Raw genomic sequence first — 22160 nt, 5'->3', positions numbered from 1 at the left:
AGCCACGTGGAATTGCACCATGTGTCTCTGTGTGCCGCATGTGCATGACAGGGCCAGCTTCAGGGTGTGGGTGAACACAGAAGGGCCCCTGCATGTTTGACTCTCTGCTGTCCCATCTTGAGATTCTTAATGACTTTGAACAGGAGATCCTGCACATTCATTTTGCACTGGGACGTGCAAATTCTTTAGGTGGGCCTGGGGGTGGATGTAAGGTTGTTCTCACAAGTGGGCTCTGAGCAGGAGGTTCCAGGGTGCCTGCTTTCTTCTCTGTGATTTCCTCTGTGTGCAAGCACTGGGCATTGTTTTGAGAACCCCTACACCCTAGGGGGATGGCCCAGTTCAGAGTCTTTCAGTCCAAATCCTTCTAAATGACTATGGTCACATACTATTTGACATCTCAAGAGACACCAAGGGGAAAAAGCCTCTGCCACTGGGAGAAATTTGTCTCCTCCCCACCCCTGCAGTGGCTGTTTCAGATGTGGCCCCTGGCCCAGGGGGACTCCGAGCTCATGGGCAGCCACCAACCCGTGATGGGCAGCCTTGATCCCTCCTAGGTTTGGGCGCATTTGCAGCATGAGGGCACACTGCTGTCTTGGCTGAGGACATGGCTTTGGTTTTTGACAGATCAGGGTTTGAATCCTGGCTCTGCCACTGACTGGCCGCAAGGCCTTCATCACGCAGAGCCCTGTTTCTCATTTGCAAATTAATGTCACAGTATCTGACGTGGCTGTGAGCGTGCAGCCTGCTATTTGCAAGGGAGGCCTTTACTCATTTAGTAAATGGTCATCACGAGCCCATGAGAGCCAGGCACTGTTGTAGGTGTAAATTCTCACTGTTTATCAATAAAAGCTGTCTCTGTAGGGCTCAGCTGGTGGATCATTCCTGTCCTGTTTTGTTTTTTCACTTTAAAATATATTGAGATATAATTCACGTAACATAAAATTTACCATTTTGAAGTATACAATTCAGTGGGTTTACGGGAGCGCCGCTGCGCTTCCCAAGCGGCGCACCATCCAGTGCGCCACCGGGCCGGCCCTAAAATTTACCATTTTGAAGTATACAATTCAGTGGGGGTTTTTTTTTCTTACTATATTCACATTGTAGCACAGCCATCCCCATTATCTAATTCCAGAACATTTCCATCACCCCAAAATATCTATTTAGCAGTCAACCCCTACCCACCTCCCTTCCTCAGCCCCTGACAACCACTAATCTACTTTCTGTTTCTGTGGATTTACATCTTCTGGATGTTTCATATAAATGGGATCATACAATATGCGACTTTTGTGTCTGGCTTCTTTCATTTAATGTAATGTTTTCAAGGTTTTCCCATGTGATAGCACGTATTGGTACTTAATTCCTTTTTATGGCAAATAAAGTCCCTTTGTATGGCCACACCACATTTCGTTTGCCTCTCATTAGTTGGGGGACATTTGGGTCATCTCCACTTTCTCGTCTATTGTACATAAGGCTGCTGTAAATGCTTGTGTCCAGGTTTTTCCTATGAACCTGTGTTTTCAGTTCTCTTGAGTATATACCTAGGAGTGGAATTGCTGGGTCATGTAATAACTATATATCTAACTTTTTTGAGGAATTTTCAGCCTATTTTATGTATCCCTGTTTTTTGTTGAAGGGGAATATCTCTTGTGGTATCTTTCAGCCTTTAGGTGGAAAACCTGAATTTTCTCCCAAGCCTAGTGACAGAGGGAAAGAATCCATACCTGTCCTCTGAGTGCCTGCTCCATGCTGGGCCTGAGATGGCCTGCGCACATGTTCCCTGTCCCCAAAGCTCTAAGAAAGAGGCAAGAATGACCTAAAATGCCAACTCAGTCTAAACAACCAAGGTGGGGGGATATTCGTCTTGGTGGTTGGGGTGAGAATTCAAGCTTCAGGACTGGTTTGATCCAGTGACTTAGCGATGTCATGAGAGACCGGTGTCTCTGCCTTTCCTTATACCAGGTCAGCCTCATTTGAAAACATGGTCTCCTTGTGTCACTAGATGGTGGCTGTTTCTGGGGCTCCATTAATCTCTCTTCCCTCAAGCTTGTCTAGAGAGAGAGAGAAGGTTGCTTCTGGATACTAGAATGGGAATTTTCTTTTTTAGAAACTTCCAGGATACCTATCCTGCATTCATTGGCTGAACTGGGTCATGTGCTCATCCCTGAACCAATCACTGCACCTGGAGGATCAGTTGCCTTTTATTAAAGCACCTGCCCCACCCCTAAGGCCAGGGTAGAGGCAGATTAAGGCAGAGCTGCCTAAAGGAAGATTGGGTTGCTTACTAAGAAAAGGGTGGATAGATGAGACAAATGGCATCATCATCCCCATTTCACAGATGAGGAAGTCGAGGCTTTAACATGTAACTTGCCTCTGTCGGCCCCCACAGGCTGGTCAGTGGCAGATGTGGGTTTAAACACCCTTGAGGGTCCTCCTCCTTCCCCAGTGTCCTGCCATTTCTCAGCTGTGGCTGTGGGTCCCTGGACATGGCTGTCCTGACAGCTGCAAGAGGGAGCCAAACACCATTGCTCAGAGTGCTGAGACTGTTCCTCAGAGTGCTGAGACTGTTCTCAGTGCTTGGACTTAAGGTATCTGGAACAGCATCAGGTTTTCAGGCCAGACATTTTTATTTTGCCCTAAAAGGCTTCCAGGGGGGAAACACAATTCCTAGGGACTCAGCTTTAATGGCTTCTTTTATAGAATTGTTCAAATTATAGATGGGTGAACTTGAGGAAACCCTGCTCAAGAATGCAGGAAAGCCGAACGATAAAAGGGGTTAAGGTAAAATAGTGGTGGATGGGGGAAATTTGTTCTTTTAAACATTTTTAACATTGTTGTTAAAAACCAAAGCAAACCCCCTGGTGCTGATTTGGTCTTGGGAGGCTGGGTTTCTTGGCTTCCCGTCCGCTTGGGGGACTCCAAGTGAAGTTAATTCCAGATGTGGACAGGCTGGGGCCCTCCAGCAGCTATCATATTTGCTGGCCTCTGACCCCTGTCACTTAACTTGGGGGATGGGGGGCAGGTATTGTGCAGTGGTCCTGACTCTCAGTCAGTCTCATCTGGGTTCAAATTCTGCTTTGTTGCTTCCAAGCCGGGTGTCCTTGGACAGGTTATTCAGGCTCTCTGAGCCTGTTCTGTCATGAGTAAAATAGGCTTGTCTTCATCTGATGCTTTTTTATTTTTTCTTTGGTATTAAATATATACTTGCTGATGATCTCTTAATTGTCAGAGCTGATGGATAGCCCCTTCTCACTTTTCTCAGTCTGCGTGTCAGGCCCATCAGCAGAGCACAGGAGACAGAGATCACTCCCTCCACTAACTTCCCTCAGTTTCTGGGACCCCATGCCCTCTTGGTGCCTCATTCTCCCTGTCTAAGTTTGTTCCAGATCCTTCCTCACTGGGCACTCCTGCGCAATCTCTGCTGTATTCCTCTGACCGCTCGGTGGAAGAGAGGATAGCTGGGCTCAGTCTTCATGTGGCTTGTCCAGCTACACGCTCTCCCCAGGAGAGCTCGCTCATTCTCGTGGCTTTAGACCCAATCTCTATGCTGAGGACTTCCACGTTTACAGCGTTGGCCCACACTGCTGCCCCGAGCTGGCATTTATCGAACTCTTATGGTGTGCAGAGCTGTGCTCTGAACTGTATCTGTGCATTAAATGACAGAGGCAGAGTGTTGAAGCCAGGAATTCTGGCTGGGGCCCTGCTCCCTCCCGCACAGGCCAGAGCTCATCTCTTCCAATAGATCACAGCCAAGCCCAGGCTGGGATGCCTGCTGCCTCCTCAACAGTGTCCTTTGGGTGTCAAGTAGGGATTTCAGACAACATCCACTAAACCAAACTGCATTGCTTCCATCCTCCACTCTTTCTCGCAACTTTTATAATCCCTCAGCAAATTCAATCAGTTTTGCTTTCAAAATATATTCAAAGTCGGTCGTTTTCCTGGTTTGGATGTTGCCTTCTAGTTGAGATGTTACCATTGAGGGAAACTGGGTGTAAGGTACATGGGACCTCCCTGTATATTTTTCTTTTTTCAACTCCCCGTGAATCTATAATTATTTCAAAACAAAAAATTAAAACCAAAATAAATTCTAAAGATGGATTTGAAAACTAACTATGGAGGATCTGACCATTTCTCCCCAAGCTCTCATAGCACTGCTCCAGGCCCAGTCTCCTGTTGCCTCCGCCTGGTCTCCCTGCTTCTGTCCTTGACTGCCATAGCCCAGTATCCAGGGGCACCCTCAGATGGTCTTTTAAAACCCAACTGAAATTCCCACCCCAGTGGTTCCATGTTATGCAGAGTGTGTTGGCACCCTACCTAAGGCTGCCGTGAAGAAGCTTCACAAACTGGTAGGTGTAGAACAACAGGGCTTTATTCTCTCACGGTCTGCAGGCTGCAAGTCCAAATTCAAGGTGTCAGCCAGCAGGGTTGTGCTTCTTCCATGAGCTCCAGGGAAGGATCCTTCCTTGCTTCTTCCAGCCTTAGGTGGCTCCTGGTGATGTTTGGTGTTCCTTGGCCCCTGTCTTCACATGGCTGTCTTCCTTGTGGGTGTGGCTGTGTCTCTGTGTCTGTACATGACCCTCTTATGAGGACACCAGTCATTGGACCAAAGCCCACCCTAATTGTATGATCTTATCATAACTAGTTACATCTGCAAAGACCCTATTTTCAAGTAAGGTCACATCCTGAGGTTCTGAGCGGACAAGAACTTCAGGGGACACTCATCGAGTCTGTAAAGAGAGTGAAGGCTTAAGCCTGCTGTTGCCTACAGGAGGCAGCCCTGCTGCTCCCCTCTCCCCTCTCTCCCGTCTCCTCCTCCTGCTGCTCCTTGAATTTCGCTCCCACCTGGGGCATTTACCCTTGACCTTCCTTCTGCCTGGAGTACACTTTCCGCAAATACCCATTTGGCTCACTCCCTCACTGTCACCCAGACCTGTTCCACTGACCCTTCTGTCATCATTAGGGCTGTTTTTGACTGTTCCCACCTCCTTGGCACAGAGCAAAATTGCTTCCATCCCTTCAAATTAAGTGGACCACGTGACCTGCTTTGGCCACTGAAGCATGAGTGGAGCTTCCCGGCTCACCAGGCTGAGACCTTCTGCCAGCATCAGCCTGGCTTCCTAGCCCTGCCTAGCTTTGTTTTCTCCATGCACTTATCATCACGGGGTTAGGCTGGAGGAACCGATGGCGAAGGCATGAATAATCGCGAGGCAGGAGCGAAATGATGTCTGTGCAGCCCTTCACCTGCTCACCGCCTTTCCTTTCTGTTCATTTGGCTGCTTCCTGTCTAGGGCAGAGCATCAACCCCAAGTTGGCGGGCCTGATTGGGCGGCATGGGCCCCAGAACAAGCAGCCCTTCATGGTGGCCTTCTTCAAGGCCACAGAGGTCCACTTCCGCAGCATCCGGTCCACGGCGGGCAAGCAGCGAAGCCAGAATCGCTCCAAGACACCCAAGAACCAGGAAGCCCTGCGCATGGCCAATGTGGCAGGTATGCCGAGGGCCGAGGGCCGAGGGCCGGGGGTTAGCACACAGACTATAAGTTAATAACAGAATTAAAAATAAAGGTAACAATTGCATTGTAAGCAATGCAAATATTAACAGGAATCCAGAGGGGCCCCAGCGAGAACCCAGCAAGGGAGCAACTCAAAATTCACTCAGGTGCTCATTCTGGAACAGAGCTGGAAGCAAACCCCCAAATCCCTTCCTACACAGAGCCTTAATTCTGTAAAAGTAATTAATGTAGAAATGCAAGTAGCAAAACATTATTGTAACAAGATGCCGATCCTGTAAATTTCTAAATAAACAAAACAGTGGCTACAATCTTGTTATACACATATGAAGGACAACTATGAAAACAGGCATAGGAGACTTCTGGAGGGAGGTCACCCCTTAGGAGCTGGGAGGAGGAAAAGTGGGGGATGGGGAGCAAGAGTTTGCTGTATCTTTAATTTTATTTACTAAAGTGAAAAATATTTGAAATTTATGGCAAATTTTAGTACCTGTTAAAATATGAGTGGTAGGTTTTTTTTTTATATGTAGGATTTGGGATAATTTTAGGTTTGTTTGCAATGCTTAAGTAAAAAAAAAATAAAAATAAAGGTAACATTTTCTTTGCAAGCAATTCAAAGATTAATAAAAGTGCTAAAGGTAATGCATTCCCATGTCAGCTTGCAGAAGGTTGCAACATTCAGGTTCTCACTGTAGGTGACAGAGCATTTAGTACATGACTTATGTAGTTCTTGAGGCTCTGAAGCAGAGGGTCCCCTATTTTATGAAGGGTACAAACTGGGCTAAGAGAGGTTAAGTAACGTGTCCAAGTGCACACAGCAAGTAAGTAGCAGCTCTGGGATTCTAACTCCGGGAGTCTGGGCTGTCCGTTACACTGGACAGTCTTCCCTGTTTGACATTGCCAGGAGGCATCTACCTGTCCTAGATGAGCTTTGGTGCCCCCAACAATCCTGTTGAGTGTTTTCTGACAATTCACCAGACATTCGCTGAGCCGCCATATGGGCCTGGCTTTGTCCTGGGCACTGAGGCTATGGCTGGGACGTGGTCCCTTTCCCCACAAGCTGATTGGGGAGTCAGACGTTGATGGCATCTGGCAGGCTGGGATCCTAAGGTGGTGCATTTTGGTCTTGAGTTTTGGGGCTGGGCTGGCCTTGAATGGCTTTTCCAGCACTGGGACATCTGTGGACAGCCTTGCCTGCACCCCTGCCCTGCTCATGCTCCCCTGCTCGTGAAGTAATGCTTCTGCTGGTAGAAGATGCCTCTTGAGTTTCCCCCAGACTAAAAAGAAAGCTTTAGATAAGCTTCCCGAATGGACTGTAGAGATGGCTATCCAGATTCAAAGAGCCCAGTTCATGGCCCTCTGCCCCTTCCCCACCAGTCGTATCACCTGGCCAGGTGAGCTGCTGCCCAAGGAGAGCTCTGACCCTGGCTCTTCAGGAAGCTATTTGCTCCGGGTCTGTCCAAGATATCCACATCTCAATCCCTGGAACCTATGAATATGTTACTTTACGTGGCAAAGGGAAATTAAGGTTGCTCATAGAATTACGGATGCTAATCAGCTGACCTTAAAATAGGGTGATTATCTTGGATTATCTTGGCAGGCTCAGTGTAACACTGTAGTCCCATGAGTCCTTAAAGAGAAACTTTCCTAGTGTGGTAAGACAGATATGAGGGCAGAAGGACAGAGTTGGAGGAAGGGGCTGGAAGCCAAGGGACATGGGCAGCCTCTGGAAGCTGGAAAAGACAGGATTTTCCCCTGAGCCTCTGGAAGGAAGGCAGCTCCGTGACACCTCGCATCTGCCTGGTGAGACCCGGTTGAGCTTCCGCACTGCAGAGCTGTGAGATAGTACATTTGTATTGCTGTAAGCTGCTATGTTTGGTAATTTGTTAAAGCAGGGGTAGGGTATGAATACAGCACTGTTTGCAGAGTGCTTTTCTCATCCTGCCAGTGAGCTGCCACACAACCGGCTGGCACCTGGCTCCCACAGCTGGAGTCTTCTTGTCGTGAGGAAGGGAGAGATCTGAAGTGCAAAACAGCCCTGGCCAGCTGCGGTGGGAGCTCTGAGCTGACTCAGCAGCTCCCTGTTCCTGGGCCTAGGTCTGTCCAAGGAAGCACCCAAGGGGAGCGTGGGGGTATTTAGGAATACGATGTGAGGTGGCAGCAGCAGCCCCCACTCCAGATTAACCTCATATGGTCAAACGTGTCTTTCGCCTCACCGAGCCTATCTGGAAACTTTTGTTCATTTTACTTTTTGAGGGAAGAGGCAGGCCCGCTATGGTTGGTGGCGCCTTTTTAAGAGCAGGGCTTCCCGACCCCTGAGGGGGCCCCTGGGGCCCCTGAATTGACTACACTGTGTCTACATGGCTCCAGAGTGTGTGTGCAGGGATTTTTGTATAGATTTTTTTCAGGCAGATGGACCCATTTTTTTTTAAGCGCCTCAAAGGGCTCTATGACGCCCCCCCAACCAAAAACCAACTGAATTTCTTTATTTATATTTGGGAGCCTCCTCTGTTCTGGGCTCTTGGGACCTGGGTTTCTATGGCAAATGCCCAGATGTGGGTTGCCCATGGGCGTGTGGGTGGTGGTTGTCATGCACATCATGTATAATGGCAGGCCAGAGGGGGGAGGTGACTGGGAAACCTGGCCTATGACAAGAGTGCAGACAGGACTTCCCCTGGGAAGTGAGCCGAGAGCTATGGGCCCAGTGGGGCCGACAAGGCCAGGCTGATCCCGGCAGTGGGACCCGCAGGTGTAGATGCCTGTGCTGGGAGGTTTTGTGTCACCTGTGAGCAGAGGGGAGGAGGCCATGGTGGCTGAAGGACTTCCCCTGGGAAGTGAGCCGAGAGCTATGGGCCCAGTGGGGCCGACAAGGCCAGGCTGGTCCCGGCAGTGGGACCCGCAGGTGTAGATGCCTGTGCTGGGAGGTTTTGTGTCACCTGTGAGCAGAGGGGAGGAGGCCATGGTGGCTGAGGTGGGAGAGGGGGCTGCACTTTCTCTAGGGAACCACGTCTTCAGTTTGAACTTCATCCTGAGCAAATTTGGAAGTCTTTGCAGAGTTTTGAGCTATGTATGGTTTGGGGTGCAGGTGATAGGAACATTCTGGGTACCTGAGAATGGTGGAGAGCAGAGTGGGGTACTGGGGGGGGCGCACTCAGCTGGGAGATTGTTAGAGGCTTTTGCAAATCAACCAGGCAGGAAGTCCTGGCAAATTCCATCCTGGCAAAGACTCCTGTCTATGTCTTAGAGCTTTACCAGATACCTCAGTAATGAGAGGGGGAGGAACTGGCCTCAAAGTCTTAGAATCCGACACTAGATTTCCCCACAGCATCTTCATCAGACCCCTAGCAAGTCTCCATTTACATACCCCCCAGGATGGGCCCCTTACTACCTCCCATGCAGCAATTCTACCTTGCTTGGAGTCTGCCGCCTTCCTCTGGATTTCTGCTCCCCGTCCCTGTTTTAGGTTCTTCTGAACCCTGCCTGAAAGTTTAATTAAAAAAACAAAAACAAAAACAAAAACAAAACAAGCCCTGGGTCCTACCCTAGGCTTAGTCAACCAGGATCTCTGAGAGTGTGTGTGTGTGCGTGCGTGTGTGTGTGCATGTGCTCTCATGCCTGTTTGAAGTGCCTTCCTGTGATGGGCTAGTAATCCTGCTGTAGGGCCACACAAGTTGAATGCTCTCGCACAGCAGCCTTTTGTGTGCAGGGGCGGGTGACACATGCTCTAGCATGCTGCCCGCTGAGAGGCTTTCTCTCCTGCAGACCGCCCCCGCCACCTCCAAACTTGGGGCTTCCACCGTTTTTCAGATGGTGTGGTTTGAGAAACTGGTCCCTTGCCTCCTTTCACTCCCTTTTCCCTGCCCACGTTTGGACCCACCTCCCTGGGAATGAGCCCCCTTCGCCAGATGACCCGTGGGGCAGGAGCTGAGCATGAGCACCGGTTGTGACTTGTCGGCTGCTGGGGCAGGCTGCGTGCAGGAGGCTGAAGCAGCGGCGGCATCTGGCATCTCTCCTGCTCTCTCACTTTCTGCTGCTCGAGTGGGTGGGGCGGGTGGGGCGGAACCGGAGGGACAGGGGAGCTGGAAGTCTCACTTGTTCTCACTTTTCTGCTAATAAGAGAGGTCCTAGTGACACACAGGCATTCCAACCACGTTTCCCTGGGACAGCCAGGATCCACAGAAACCTGGCATGCAGTGCAGGTGTGTGGGGTCCCCGAGGGCTGGGCTGTTGCTTGGTCTCAGCTCACATGCCCACGACCAGCTTCATGAGCTGTTCCCAGCTGTGGTCTGTGGGGCCTTGGGTTAGGGGAAGTGGCCCTCAGGCCACGGTTTGACCCTCCTCTGCTCATGCAGACATTGCTAATCAGTCATGGCACTTGCTTCTCACTAAGCCTGCACATGGCTTCAGGATCCTCCTTTACTCAGGACCTCAAGCAGCCAGCAAAGCGTGTGGGATGGATGTCGCCACCTACTGCCATGGGAATTGTCACAGCGAAGGATGCCGTCTCAGATTTCTGCTCATTGTCTATGGGTTCCAGAGGATACACTGAAGAGCTGAGCTGCTCAGGCTCTTCTCTGATGGTTCCCTTGACCTTGACCCTTGTATGTTAATGACCAGGCTGAGTGGTGGGAACAGGGCTGCAGGACTCCCTATTGTTGCCTCCAACCTCCCTGAACACCCCCCTGAGGGACTGAGCTTTGGGGCTCATTTCCAAAGTAAAACTTCATATCCCCCACACAGCCGTCTGCTGACCCCAGCCCAAGCTTCCTTATTGCCTGACCTTGACCAATGCCATGCCCACTGGCAGTCGTGGAGATACCTCCTCCCACTCCACTCCTTGGGGTCTCGGGGGGCTGCCCCTCCTGGGTGTCTCCCCAGCCCGCCCTCACCTCCCTTTGGTTCTTACACAAACGCCACTTCCTTGGGACAGCCTTCTGTTGGCACCCGCGGCACACCCGATCTGTCCCGCTCCCTCCCTTATTTCCTGCATGGTGCTCATGTCCCACCATGTCCTTGCTCCTTTGACACTCTTCCTGGGAGATACTTCGTGAAACAGTGACGCTGCTTTGTTTTATTCATTCCCATGGCTCATGTCTGATGCCCAAAATAGCATCTGCACACCAGGGGGCCCTGTAACTGTTTGAATGAATGAATGAATGAGTGCTCCAGACCCCTGATGGCAAGGGCAGGACATCAGAGGCACGCACCCCTCTGGAGGCTGACTGCCCACCCCTGGCTTCCCTGAGGTCACCTTGTAGCTAGTTTTGAGTGTCTCCTAGGAGCCAGGGGCCCTCATGTAAACAGACACACAATTCTGTTGCCATCAATTGACTGTCATCGCTCATAGGTTCACGTATCTTTAAAAGTTGCTTTTATAAACCATAGATAATATAGATATACAAATTGGGAATATTCAAAAAAGCTGATGAAAATAAAAGCAGCCTATGATTCAACCCCCTCTCCAGCAACAAACACTTCTCTATCTCTGACCCAAGCTTTGCTGGAAAACCCACTGGAGACCACTTTCTGATCACTGCCCCTGCTCGCCACACTTTCCACCCCTCCCCACCCCAATCCCCTTCCTTCTGCCTCCCACCCTCACTCATCCTCCATTTCATTTCAGAATTGCTCTCAGCTGTGGGTAGCTTGGGTGGCTGCACCTTGAGGGTTTCCAGTCTGTGTCCAAGGCTTCCCAATTTGCACTTGTGGTCACCATGCTTATGGCTCTGTAGGAGGTCAGCCTACTGCACAACTCCTATCACACCCATTTGCAGATGAGGAAATCAAGGCCCACGCAAGGGAACTTAGCCATGTCCTTCTTATCATTCTTATGAACTGAGAAGCCATGCACACAGACTTCCTGTGAGTCTAGGGAAAGCCAAAAAGTGAGGATGTTTCTCCCTTCGCCAGACACCGCAATAGCATGTCGGTGGGCTTGGAGGGCATGGTCATGGAGTTCAGATGGTTAAAGGGGGAGCATATGAATGAAGTATGTGGTAGTTTTAAATTTCCCTGACAGGTGGGCTGGAAGGCTGATAATAAGTAGCTAATTGCTATGAGCTCAGTACTGTGCTGAGCTGATCTCCACACTCAAGTCTACCCTGGGAGGTGCAGGTATTCCCTCTCCACTCTGCAAACCATGAGCTGAAGGTCTAGGAGAGCCAGTGCTTGACTCCAGAGCTGGGGCAGTCCCCCTTACCTGGTCCTGACTCACTGGTCAGACCCGACTCAGAGGCTGGCTGTGTTTTGGGATCTATACCTCCCAGATCTATACCTGTGCTCAAGCTGACTTCTACTTCCAGCACTGGGGTGCACCTTTACTGGTAGGACCAGTTGGGATGGGTTGGCTGAAAATAATAGAAACCCAGGTCAAATGGGCTTCAACCAGTAGAAAATTCACTGGCCACAGAGCTGAGTTTGGGTGGGCATTAGGGTTGGTTGATCCAGAAGCTCAACACTGTAATCCAAGCCCTGACTTGCTCTCTCCCCAGCCCACCATCTTCAGTCTTGCTGGATCTCAAGGCTGTGGTTGTGCAGAGCCATCAGGGCTTAATGACTTTTAATGCCCAGGCAATGGGAAGAAGAGAATGAGCACTTTCCCCTGGGTCTTTCTTAGGAATTAGGAAGGTTTTGCAGAAGCCTGTATATCCTGTTGGTTTGAATCAGTTCACTTGCTCTTTGCTGAACCAATTCCTGGCTCCAGTGATAGGATGTATGTTCATGAGCTTAGACCTGGGTTTCTAAGCCCATCACTGGGAAGGGGGAGAGGCTGCCATGAGGGTCCTGTACTAGAGTCTACCGGAAGGCTACCCACCAGGCCCATCCAACAGAGGCAGGGGACCTGGATGCGCCTGGAAGTCTCCCAACCGTAGGTCGGGTGAGCAAGGCAAGCCCCAGTTTATCTCATGGGCCTTTCCTCTCTCTTCTGTGAGCAGTTCTTCCCTTCTGCCTCATCCCCTGGTCTTTTTCACCATCCCAGGCCTTGAGGGCATTAGAGGAATGTGCCTGTGTGTTCTTTATTTGTGTGCCTGCATGTTCATTCCACAAATAGTGGTGGACGCTAGGCTTTGGGGATTCTACGGTGACTTCACAAGGCCTCTTTGAGGAGGCGACATTAGACCCAAGGCTTGAATATTGAGTAGGAGCCAGATATACGAAGATTATGGGAAGGAATACTCCAGGTAGCAAGAACGGTGTGTGCAAAGGCCCTGAGGTGGGCGTGGCTGGACAGCACGCTTCTGGCACAGAGAGAAAGCTGGCATGACTGGAGTTTAGTGGCTGATGCCTTTGGAGTCAGGCCACACAGGGCTTTACAGGCCAAGGGCAGGAATTTGGACATTGCTCTAAGTATGATAGAAAGCTCCTGGAAAGTTTTAGGGTAAGGAAAGACAGCTCATCATGATAAAAACACACACACAAACAAAAAAACACAATCCCTCTAGCTGTGGAGTAGAGGGAAGATTGTACTATGTGTGTGTGACAGACAGACAGATAGATTTCTGCAGTGTTTATAAGTGCTTAGTCCCTGACCCAAATGCTTACAAACTTACATACTTCTGGAAAACCCCGGTATATAATTTTTATTCCTCAAAGAAACCTCAGTGTTTTTCTGGAAGGTCAGTGGGATTTGACTTTCTGCCCTCTTGTTTCTTTTTGGTGGTGGTGGGGCTGGGGGCTTTGTCCCAGGCCCTGTCTGTGCACCTCTCGCCCCTCCTGGAAGGTGAGCACCGGAGGGTGGGTTGGCCTCACTAGGCCAGGTTGTTTGGAAGCAGATCCTTCCAGGCAGGGCTCTGGCAGCCAGTGCTGTGGGATGGGGATGGGGTTTGACTCCCTGCTGGAATCCAGGCAGATGTCAGTGTTTAAACAACACATGTGTATGAAGGAAACTAATGTCCACAGAAGGTTCCAGAAAGTGCTGTGAGCTAAGAAGGGGCTGGGGGCGTTGGCACTTTCCCCACTGGGGCCTTTGCTGGGCTGGAGGTGAGTTTTAAGGCTGCAGGTCAGGCAGTTCATACTGCAGCTCTCTGTGTTCACCGCTGCCCACACCAGTGCCCTAGACTGGGGGACCTTTAATGTGTGTGATTCTCTTTCCTCACTGGCTTCTGCCGCTTCGCTTCCTTGTCGATGCAGAGAACAGCAGCAGCGACCAGAGGCAGGCCTGCAGGAAGCACGAGCTGTACGTCAGCTTCCGTGATCTGGGCTGGCAGGTAAGGGGCTCCGGGCCACGGCAGCAGGGGCCCCCCAGGGTAGATGGCCTGTGCGTCACGTCGTGATTCTCATCGTGCCAGTCAAGACTCCAGGTGTCAAGTGGCCTAACTAGGGAAGAGTTGGTTAAGGAGACTGGGATGTCCCACAAAACCCAAGAGCAGAAGTGTGGTTGAGACTCTGAGCCTCCCTGGACAGGGCATTGTCACAAGGTCCTTGGGGCAACTAGTGGTGGGGTTCTACCACCAGGGAGCTTGTGGTTCAGTAGGAAAGTCCAGATTCTTCTCAGGGGATTGCGCCAAGATGCACTGTGGACACTGTGCACACAGCCAGCTTGGAGCCCTTTTGCTGCAAGTATGTCCTCGGGACTCGTGACGAGAACCCCGCTATCAGTGGTGCTGGGCACTGCTTGCATGCTGGTGCAGGAAAGAAGCTTCTGCTGGAAGATTACATGCACTGAGAGTCAGAGAAGTGTACTGATGTCTTGAACAATATTTCTGTGCTGACCAGACCCTGCAGGCAAGTGTGGCCTATGGACCCCTTATTGAGCAGCATCTGGGTGCCAGGCACCGTGCAGGGCAGTTTACACTATCACTGAATTCACACCCAAGCCATCATGGGTACATTGAGGCATGGAGATTTTGTTTAAAGCAAACTTCCAAGGTGTCACCACCGATAGGGGTAGAGTGGATGCCAGGTTTGGTCACACTAACACCAAAGCCCTCTTGCTGTGCCACCTTCAGTCCAGGAGATAGAGCTGTGGATGGGATGTGGCCATTCTGGGTTCAGCCCAGCCATGGGCATCTCTCCCTCATTTTTCATTCTGTTGGAACCATGAAATGCGAATGCCCATTTCTGTTGCCTCTGTGGACCCCCTCTGCTCAGGAGGGTGTGGTCTGGACCTCTGGTCATGGGCCTAGCATGGGGCACTCAACCCACGGGAGGACAGTGACCCACGTGGGTGGCGGGACCTGCAGCTCTGGCTTTCCGCGTGGTTCTGGACGTGCAGGGCCACACCCCATCCTCTCCTCTCTCTGGCAGGACTGGATCATCGCGCCCGAGGGCTACGCTGCCTACTACTGTGAGGGGGAGTGTGCCTTCCCTCTGAACTCCTACATGAATGCCACCAACCACGCCATCGTGCAGACGCTGGTGGGTGTCACCATCACAAGGTGTGGTCAGCTGGGGGGTGAGGGCTACGCTGCCTACTACTGTGAGGGGGAGTGTGCCTTCCCTCTGAACTCCTACATGAACGCCACCAACCACGCCATCGTGCAGACGCTGGTGGGTGTCACCATCACAAGGTGTGGTCAGCTGGGGGGGGGGTTGCTTCAGGGCCACCAGATCCTGCCTTGTGCTGCCTCTGAGCTGGAGCCAGAGTAGATATCTGCCCAAGGCCACATTCTGACCTCCATGGACCCCTTGCTCCACAAAAAGCTATGAAAAATTTTATTTTATGGCTGTATTGATAAAAAGATGAATATAATCTTCAACCCTAAAGTTCACTTATTTCATCTAATTTTAGAAATAATTAAAACAGTTTTGTGGGCTCCTGAAAGTATTATAATGCCGGCTACTGTGCCTAACAGCAGGACCGTGGCTCTCGGTTGGGAGCATAAATCCCCTCCACCGTTTAGACAGAGCTGTGTACAGGCTTGTCGGTGCCACAATCCCCTTGCAGAGCTCCCGTCTGCCTCTCCTAGCCTTGAACTTTGCAGTTCAGTCATTCAAGGGTGTTCATTGTGTTGATTGAGCGCCTGCTGCATGCAGACCCTGCATGGGGAGCTGAACACTGCATGGAACAGCACAGATGTGTTCCTGGCCTTGGGGCTTCATGTTCCAGTGGAGGAAACAGTGAAGCAGATGAGGAAGTTTCAGAGAGCGGGGCAAGTGCTAGGAGGATGGCGAACAGGATAATAGTCTAGGGAGATGGGTGGGGAGCAGGGCGGCTATTTCAGGTTGAACTTCTAAGGAGTCACTGGGAAGATTCAGTGTGATAATGAGATTAATGCTCTTAACTCGGCCCCCGGCACATAGCGATGAGTGTAGATATTGTTACTAGTCCACCAACAACCGTAGTGATAAGAGTTAGGGACTTTGTCCCTTAGCTTAGAATCCGAGGTTCAGGGACCTTGGTCATCTTGTTCCCTGCCCTGTATGTTATCTGGGCCTTTCCTGACAACTGTGCCTACCCTGGCTTGAACGCTTCTGATGACAGGGGGCTCACTACCAGGACTGCTCCCTCTGTCCAGCAGTTCTCTTTGTCACGGAGCTTTAGCACTCTGTCCCTGCCCCATGTAAGTCCTGAAGAAAAAGCTCATCTAATCCTTTCATTTGGTCTAGGCTTGCCCTTTGAGGGAAAGGGCTTTTTTTTTTCTTTTTTTTTTTAATGATTGCTTTTCCAAAGCCCTTCCTTCCCCTGGTTGTAAACTCCAAAGCCCTATTCAGGATTGAAGGTCCCTAGACTGGAAGCAGAAAGTCTTCCCAGCCTGTTCCTTGGCCTGGACATGTTCTGCTGTGCCACCCTTCCTTCCCCTGGTTGTAAACTCCAAAGCCCTATTCAGGATTGAAGGTCCCTAGACTGGAAATAGAAAGTCTTCCCAGCCTGTTCCTTGGCCTGGACATGTTCTGCTGTGCCACCGTCTCCCATAAGGACCTGCTCTGAGGACCGTGGAAGGAGACAGACATGTCTCCCCAGCTGCCAGGAGCACATCACTATCCTCCCCCAACCCCTGCCTTCATGGCCTGTGGAGCAGGAGCCCGACTGCCTTATGAGAACCTTCTTCAGTCAGCATTTCACCAGAGATCTCCAGGATCGAAATGAATTCTCCAGTTATTGTGAGATGATGCTATTGTGGTCATGCTTAAAAGGGGGCCCCTGTGAAATACTTAGAAGGAAAATGAGCTGATATCTGGAATTTGCTTTAAAATTATTCAAGAGGGAACAGGTGGGGGAGGGTATCAATGCGTAAGGGTTTGAAATTGTCCATCATAAAACACATAAAAAGCTTGCCGTCCTATGTCAGATGTTATAGCCTAAAGGCTGTGCACAGAGGGTAAGGGACTGATGTTTTTGCTTGGCACACACAGTGTGCTGGAAACCTGGAAATTTCACATTAAAAACACAACAGCACAGCCAAACCTCTGGCCTGTCCTAAACACTCGGCACATCTGATGTCACTGGTCTCCTTCAACTTTGATCAGCTAGACCAAGTGGTGGCCTCTCCCTTTAGTTTGCCTCAGTCCCCACTATTCCCTACTGGGTTACTCTGCCTTACTTTGCTTGTCGGTAGCACTTGTGTGGTGCCTGCAGGCATTTGAGGTTTTTGTCCCTGGCCCTTATCCTCTGAAAAGGGCACAGATACCCAGGAAGGAGCAGAAACACTGGCCCACTGGCTGGCTTCTCCGTTCATTCTCTGCGAGCCTTCTCCTTTCCCACTGAGGTCCAGCCAAGTGTTTGTACAAATCCCTTTTCTCGTACTTTTGTTGCCCAGGAGGCAGTAGAGTCTAGACCTGCACAATCCGATACGGTAACCGCTTTTACATGTAGTTCTTGAGCACTTGAAATGTGGCCGGTCTGAATTGAAACGTTTTGTAAGAATAAAATACACACCGGTTTTTGAAGACTTAGTACCAAAAAAAAGTATAAAATATCTCATTAATGATTTTTCTGTTAAGTATATGCCATAATGATAATATTTTAGAAATACTGGGCTATGTGAAATGTATTATTTAATTTCACCTGTTTCCTTTCACCTTTTTAGATGTGGCTACTAAAAATTTCAAATTACGCATGTGATTTATATTCCTGTTGGACAGGACAGGTTCAGCAACCTTTTTCTAAAAAAGGCCAGATAGTAAATATTTTTGACCTTGCAGGTCAGATGGCCTCCATGGTAACCACTCAACTCTGCTCCTGTAGTGCAAAAGCCGTGTAGACAATATGCAAGTGAATGGGTGTGGTTGTGTTCTAACAAAACTTTATTCACAAAAACAGAGTGGGGCAGGATTTGGTCTGCAGGTCATCCCCTGGTCTAGCCCAGTGATTCTCAATTTGGGGCAGTTTTGCCCCTCCCAGGGGACATTTGACAATGTCTGGAGACATTTTTGGTTGCCTCAGTCCCCACTATTCCCTATTGTCTTATTCCCGGCCTACTTAGCTCATCAGTGGTACTCATGCGGTGCCTGCAGGCATTTGAGTTTGTTCCTCTCCCCTCACCGTCCCCTGCACCCCCCACGTGCCCCATCCTCTGTAAGGTGCATAGATGTCCATGAGCAAGACGGAGCACATCTAGTGGGGAGCGGCCAGGGATACTGGTCAGCATTCTACAATGCACAGGATGGTCCCCACAACAAAGAGTTATCTCGTCCCAGATGTTTGATCTGGTGACTGAGTTACCACCTGTAAGCTATAAAAACTCTATACTTTGGTTCCCTCACATGTAAAACAGGGACAATCTCAGAACTGGGTTAGTCCATGGAAAGTGCTTAGAACAGGGAGTGCTCAGTAAATGCCACTCACGGTCATTTTGCCCAGGCAGTAGATGTTCCTTATGGAAATAAGGAGGCCAGACAAAAGGGACTTACCTGCTTCTCACCACAGTTAGTGTTTCCTTGTGTCTTCCAGGTCCACTTCATCAACCCGGAAACGGTGCCCAAGCCCTGCTGTGCCCCCACCCAGCTCAATGCAATCTCTGTCCTCTACTTCGACGACAGCTCCAATGTCATCCTGAAGAAATACAGAAACATGGTGGTCCGGGCCTGTGGCTGCCACTAGCCCTTCCTGGAATTCAGACCCTTTGGGGCCAGTTTTTCTGGATCCTTGGTCTCTCACTGCCCAAAGTCTCCCGCTGCCCACCTTGACAAGAAGCCAGCAGACCAACCACCTTTTGTGGGACCTTCCCAGCCCTACCTCCCCAACTTGAAAGGTGTGAGAGTATTAAGGAATTTGAGCAGCAAATGGCTTTTGACAAGGTTTTTGCCAGTGGCCTCCTATGGACAAGATCCTACAAGCTGCTGCAGGCAAAATCTAGCAGGAAAATATATATATAAAGAAAAATTGCCCAGCCATTTTGACAAGGTTTTTGCCAGTGGCCTCCTATGGACAAGATCCTACAAGCTGCTGCAGGCAAAGTCTAGCAGGAAAATATATATATAAAGAAAAATTGCCCAGCCACGATCATTGGCTGTGAAATCTTGGCCATGCACTGACTTGTTTCCAAAGGTAATTAGGAGTGTCGTCAGCCAGGCCACCCAGCAGTGGGAGGAAGGGGGCGTGGCGAGGGTGGGCACATTTGTGTCTGTGCTAAAGGAAAACTGACGCGGAAGTTCCTGTAATAAATGTCATAATAAAACCAATGAATGAAAATGGTTAGGATGTGATAGATATATTTTCCTAACAATTTATCCCCATTTCTTGGTTTATTCTGATTTCATGAACAGAAGCTGTGGCCGGAGGCCCCTCTATTCCATTCAGGTTTCATTCTGAGGCTTAGCAGAGGCCTGGTGTATACCTAGATTTGTCCAAATCCAAGATTTGGAGGGACGGGGAAAGGGTCAGTGTCTGCTCAGAGGAGGGGGAATGTGTTGACTTTGAAGAAAAAATATGTTTTTTTCATTCAGCTGGGTGTGAGGTGGCAGGAATTAAAATAGGAATGTGAAAGTAGACATTAGCAACTGGTTTTCCAGCTCTCCCCAGTGGTAGGAAATCAATGTGAAATTGTAGAGTGGACAAGGACAGCAGATAGGACGGAACTTGCATCTCACCCCTGATGTTCAGAAGCACCAGGGAAACCAGTTCTCAGTAGGAGTGGGGTAAACAGGGTGAGAGTCCGTTTTTCATCTAGAGCAGCATTCTGAAGCTGGCTGTGTCTTTTCATTTACAGACCCCTGTTAGAGGGCTCTGCAAACAAATTGGCTCCTTGAAGTAAGGGAGAGAGACGGCACAGTGTGAGGTCTGATGGGTGCAGGGTGTGTTGGACTTGAATCACAAATGGAAGGATCTAGAAGCCCTTTTGAGGGTAACATCCTAACCAAGTATTCTAACTTGGAGGTGGCATTTCTAATGTGGTTGTTGGTGTAAGCCCCCCAAGCCTTGGCCAGTGGGTCCCGTAAATGGTGTGCACCCATCCTTCAGCTGCAAACACAAAGCCTTGGGGAAGGCTGGGCTGCCTGGGAACATTTCCTGCATCTACAGAAAGAGGAAGGTTATCCAGGCAAGACATGTGCCTTGTGTAATCTGCTCCAGTGAGGAACTGTTTCTCCATCTCGATTTAGTTGGTTCCTGGAAACATTGGGGCTCTGTTTTTTTTTCTTTTATTTTTTCTTCTTCAATAGCTTAGGCTACAGCCTTTACTCTGCCTAATCATTGGGGGCAGTTCTTTTTTGGCTACATTTTATTTTGTTTGTTGGCAGATCTGGGGCTTATTGTGTGACTTCCTCTTGGTGCAAGTTTTCTCACTGCTTAATGCCCCCAGCAGACTCTGGCTAGCACCATTTGTACATTTAAACATTGTAAATAGTTGTTACAAAACAAAGAAATTATTTATTTCCATTCGAAGCTCTTTTTAAAACTTCTTTTAATTTCCTGTTCAGGACGATGAGCTCACTTTCCTTCAACCCGTTTATTTTCTTATTTAAGACTATTTATTAATGGTTGGACCAATGTACCCATGGCTGTTACATAGAGCAGTCCTTAGTGAAAACTCTGTATAAATAGACAAAATAAAGAGGGTTTTGACTTTGCAATAAAAGGAGACATTTGGTTCTGGTTCATGGGCCTGTGTGTGTTGTTTTTTCTCTCAACTCCTGGACATCAGACTTCTCTCAGTCCTCTAAGAACTCTGCCTTGGCCTCTACCATTAACACCCTGTTTATCATCCAGGCCTTGGGGACAAATGGGCGCTCGTCAATATTTGGTGCAGCTGTGTGGGGCTCCAAGCAGGAGAGATGGAACCTAAAAACAAATGTGAATTTGGTAGGCTCGACTACAAAGATCCTTGATTGAATTACAGTGCAGCTGTCAGCAGCTGTTTCAAAGAGGCAGGGGGTAAATTAGCTGTGTTTACTGCTAACATAGTTGAAAGATTTAGTCATCCCAATAAAATAGAGGAACAAGAGAGAAAAAAAAGGGTGGGGGGTGTACACCCAAAACTTTAAAGCAGCATCAGCTCCAGAGCTGACACTGTCCAGTGCAAATCATCCTGGCGGTTTGGGGGCTGCTGTTAGGGTCCAGCTCTAAATGTGGATGGTCCACGGCAGGTCTGGTGAAGGCCGGGGGCCCAGTGCTTCACTGCATACGGAGCCATGCTCAGCTGCACAGCGTGGAGAGGCATTTTGGGTTGCTCTTCACTTTGAAGTGCACACTAAGGTCACCTGATGGATGTTGTTAGAATCCCAGCCCGATACTTGGACAGGCTGCTAACTCTTCCACTATTGCCTCAAACGAAGCAGCCGCTCCTAACAAGTTCCAGCCCCCTGTGATTTCCAAACCCTCCTGTCAACGTCCTGACGTGCAATTTAGCTTTTGTTCTGTTTTCCAGGCTGGAGACCAGAGCCACAAACCTGAGGTCCAGATGCGGCCTGTAGACGTGTCTTAGTCCTCCTGCATGGTGTTTATACAATTTTTAATATGCACATTCATTGCCAACATGGTTTTGAAAATCAGATTGGGGTGGAAAACATCCCCAAATCTGGCTTCTCTTGAGAAATCGGCAGATCTGGCCACCCTGGGCCCCATTCCTGCGTAGCAGCTCTTGCCTGCAGCAGGGGGCAGCCCATGCTGCAGTCTCCACTGTTCCCTATTGTCTCTCTTACAGAGGGCAAATGTCAGCTGCCGTTTTTAAAATTGTAGATACCTTTTTATTTGCACCCATGTCCCTATTAAGAATAGGAAAGTAATAGCTACACTGGGAAAGCCACGACCCCCAGGAAGAAAAATGTTCTTTCGTTCACTGCTGGCCCACATCACCCACTTGGCCCCTGTAGGCATGTGTTTGTGGCTGCAGTGCCACAAACAGTCTTATTTTTTTTCTTTCCCCAGTGGCTGGCCAGTATGGGGATCCCACTCCTGGTTTCCACCTTTCTTGCTCATTTTCACCATGGAACATTTTCTCTTTGCCTCTCCTCCCAATCCTGCTCACTGTCAAGCACAGAGAGGTGAAAGAATTCACTCAAAGTCCCCAAGCTAATCGTTGCTGGAGCTAGAATTTGAACCCCAGCTCCAGGCTCACCCTAGTTGGGCTCTCCCGGGGCTGCTCATGAAACGTGGGAATGCCTGGCCCGCAGCTCTGACCCTCCAAATGCCCTTCCCCAAACCCGTATGTCAGTCCCTGAATCCAAGCTGAGTCCCTGAGCTGCATACATAGGGCTTGGGTGTCCCTCCTACTTCCAAGCCACGTGAGGGCCTCCACTGCGGGCAGGGCGCTTGACTCTCAGGTTTCCCCCACGACT

At 49.7% G+C, this 22160-nt stretch overlaps 1 protein-coding gene across 1 annotated transcript in view; it reads left to right on the top strand.

Annotated features, from left to right (window-relative positions):
• Positions 1-18748, top strand: part of BMP7 (bone morphogenetic protein 7) — a 92113-nt gene extending 73365 nt beyond the window's left edge. Inside the window, exons 6-9 of the mRNA XM_008587916.1 lie at positions 5286-5483; positions 13635-13711; positions 14751-14861; positions 18337-18748. Of these exons, the coding sequence (XP_008586138.1) occupies positions 5286-5483; positions 13635-13711; positions 14751-14861; positions 18337-18486 (536 nt within the window). The 3' untranslated portion in view covers positions 18487-18748. The remainder of the gene's footprint in view (positions 1-5285; positions 5484-13634; positions 13712-14750; positions 14862-18336) is intronic.
• The last annotated feature ends 3412 nt before the right edge of the window (positions 18749-22160 follow it).

This window comes from Galeopterus variegatus, unplaced genomic scaffold (assembly GCF_000696425.1).
Source record: "Galeopterus variegatus unplaced genomic scaffold, G_variegatus-3.0.2 Scaffold4592, whole genome shotgun sequence".
Classification (NCBI taxonomy): Eukaryota; Metazoa; Chordata; class Mammalia; order Dermoptera; family Cynocephalidae; genus Galeopterus; species Galeopterus variegatus.
Note: the sequence above shows the minus strand (reverse complement) of the source record. Positions and strands in the feature narration are given on the sequence as shown.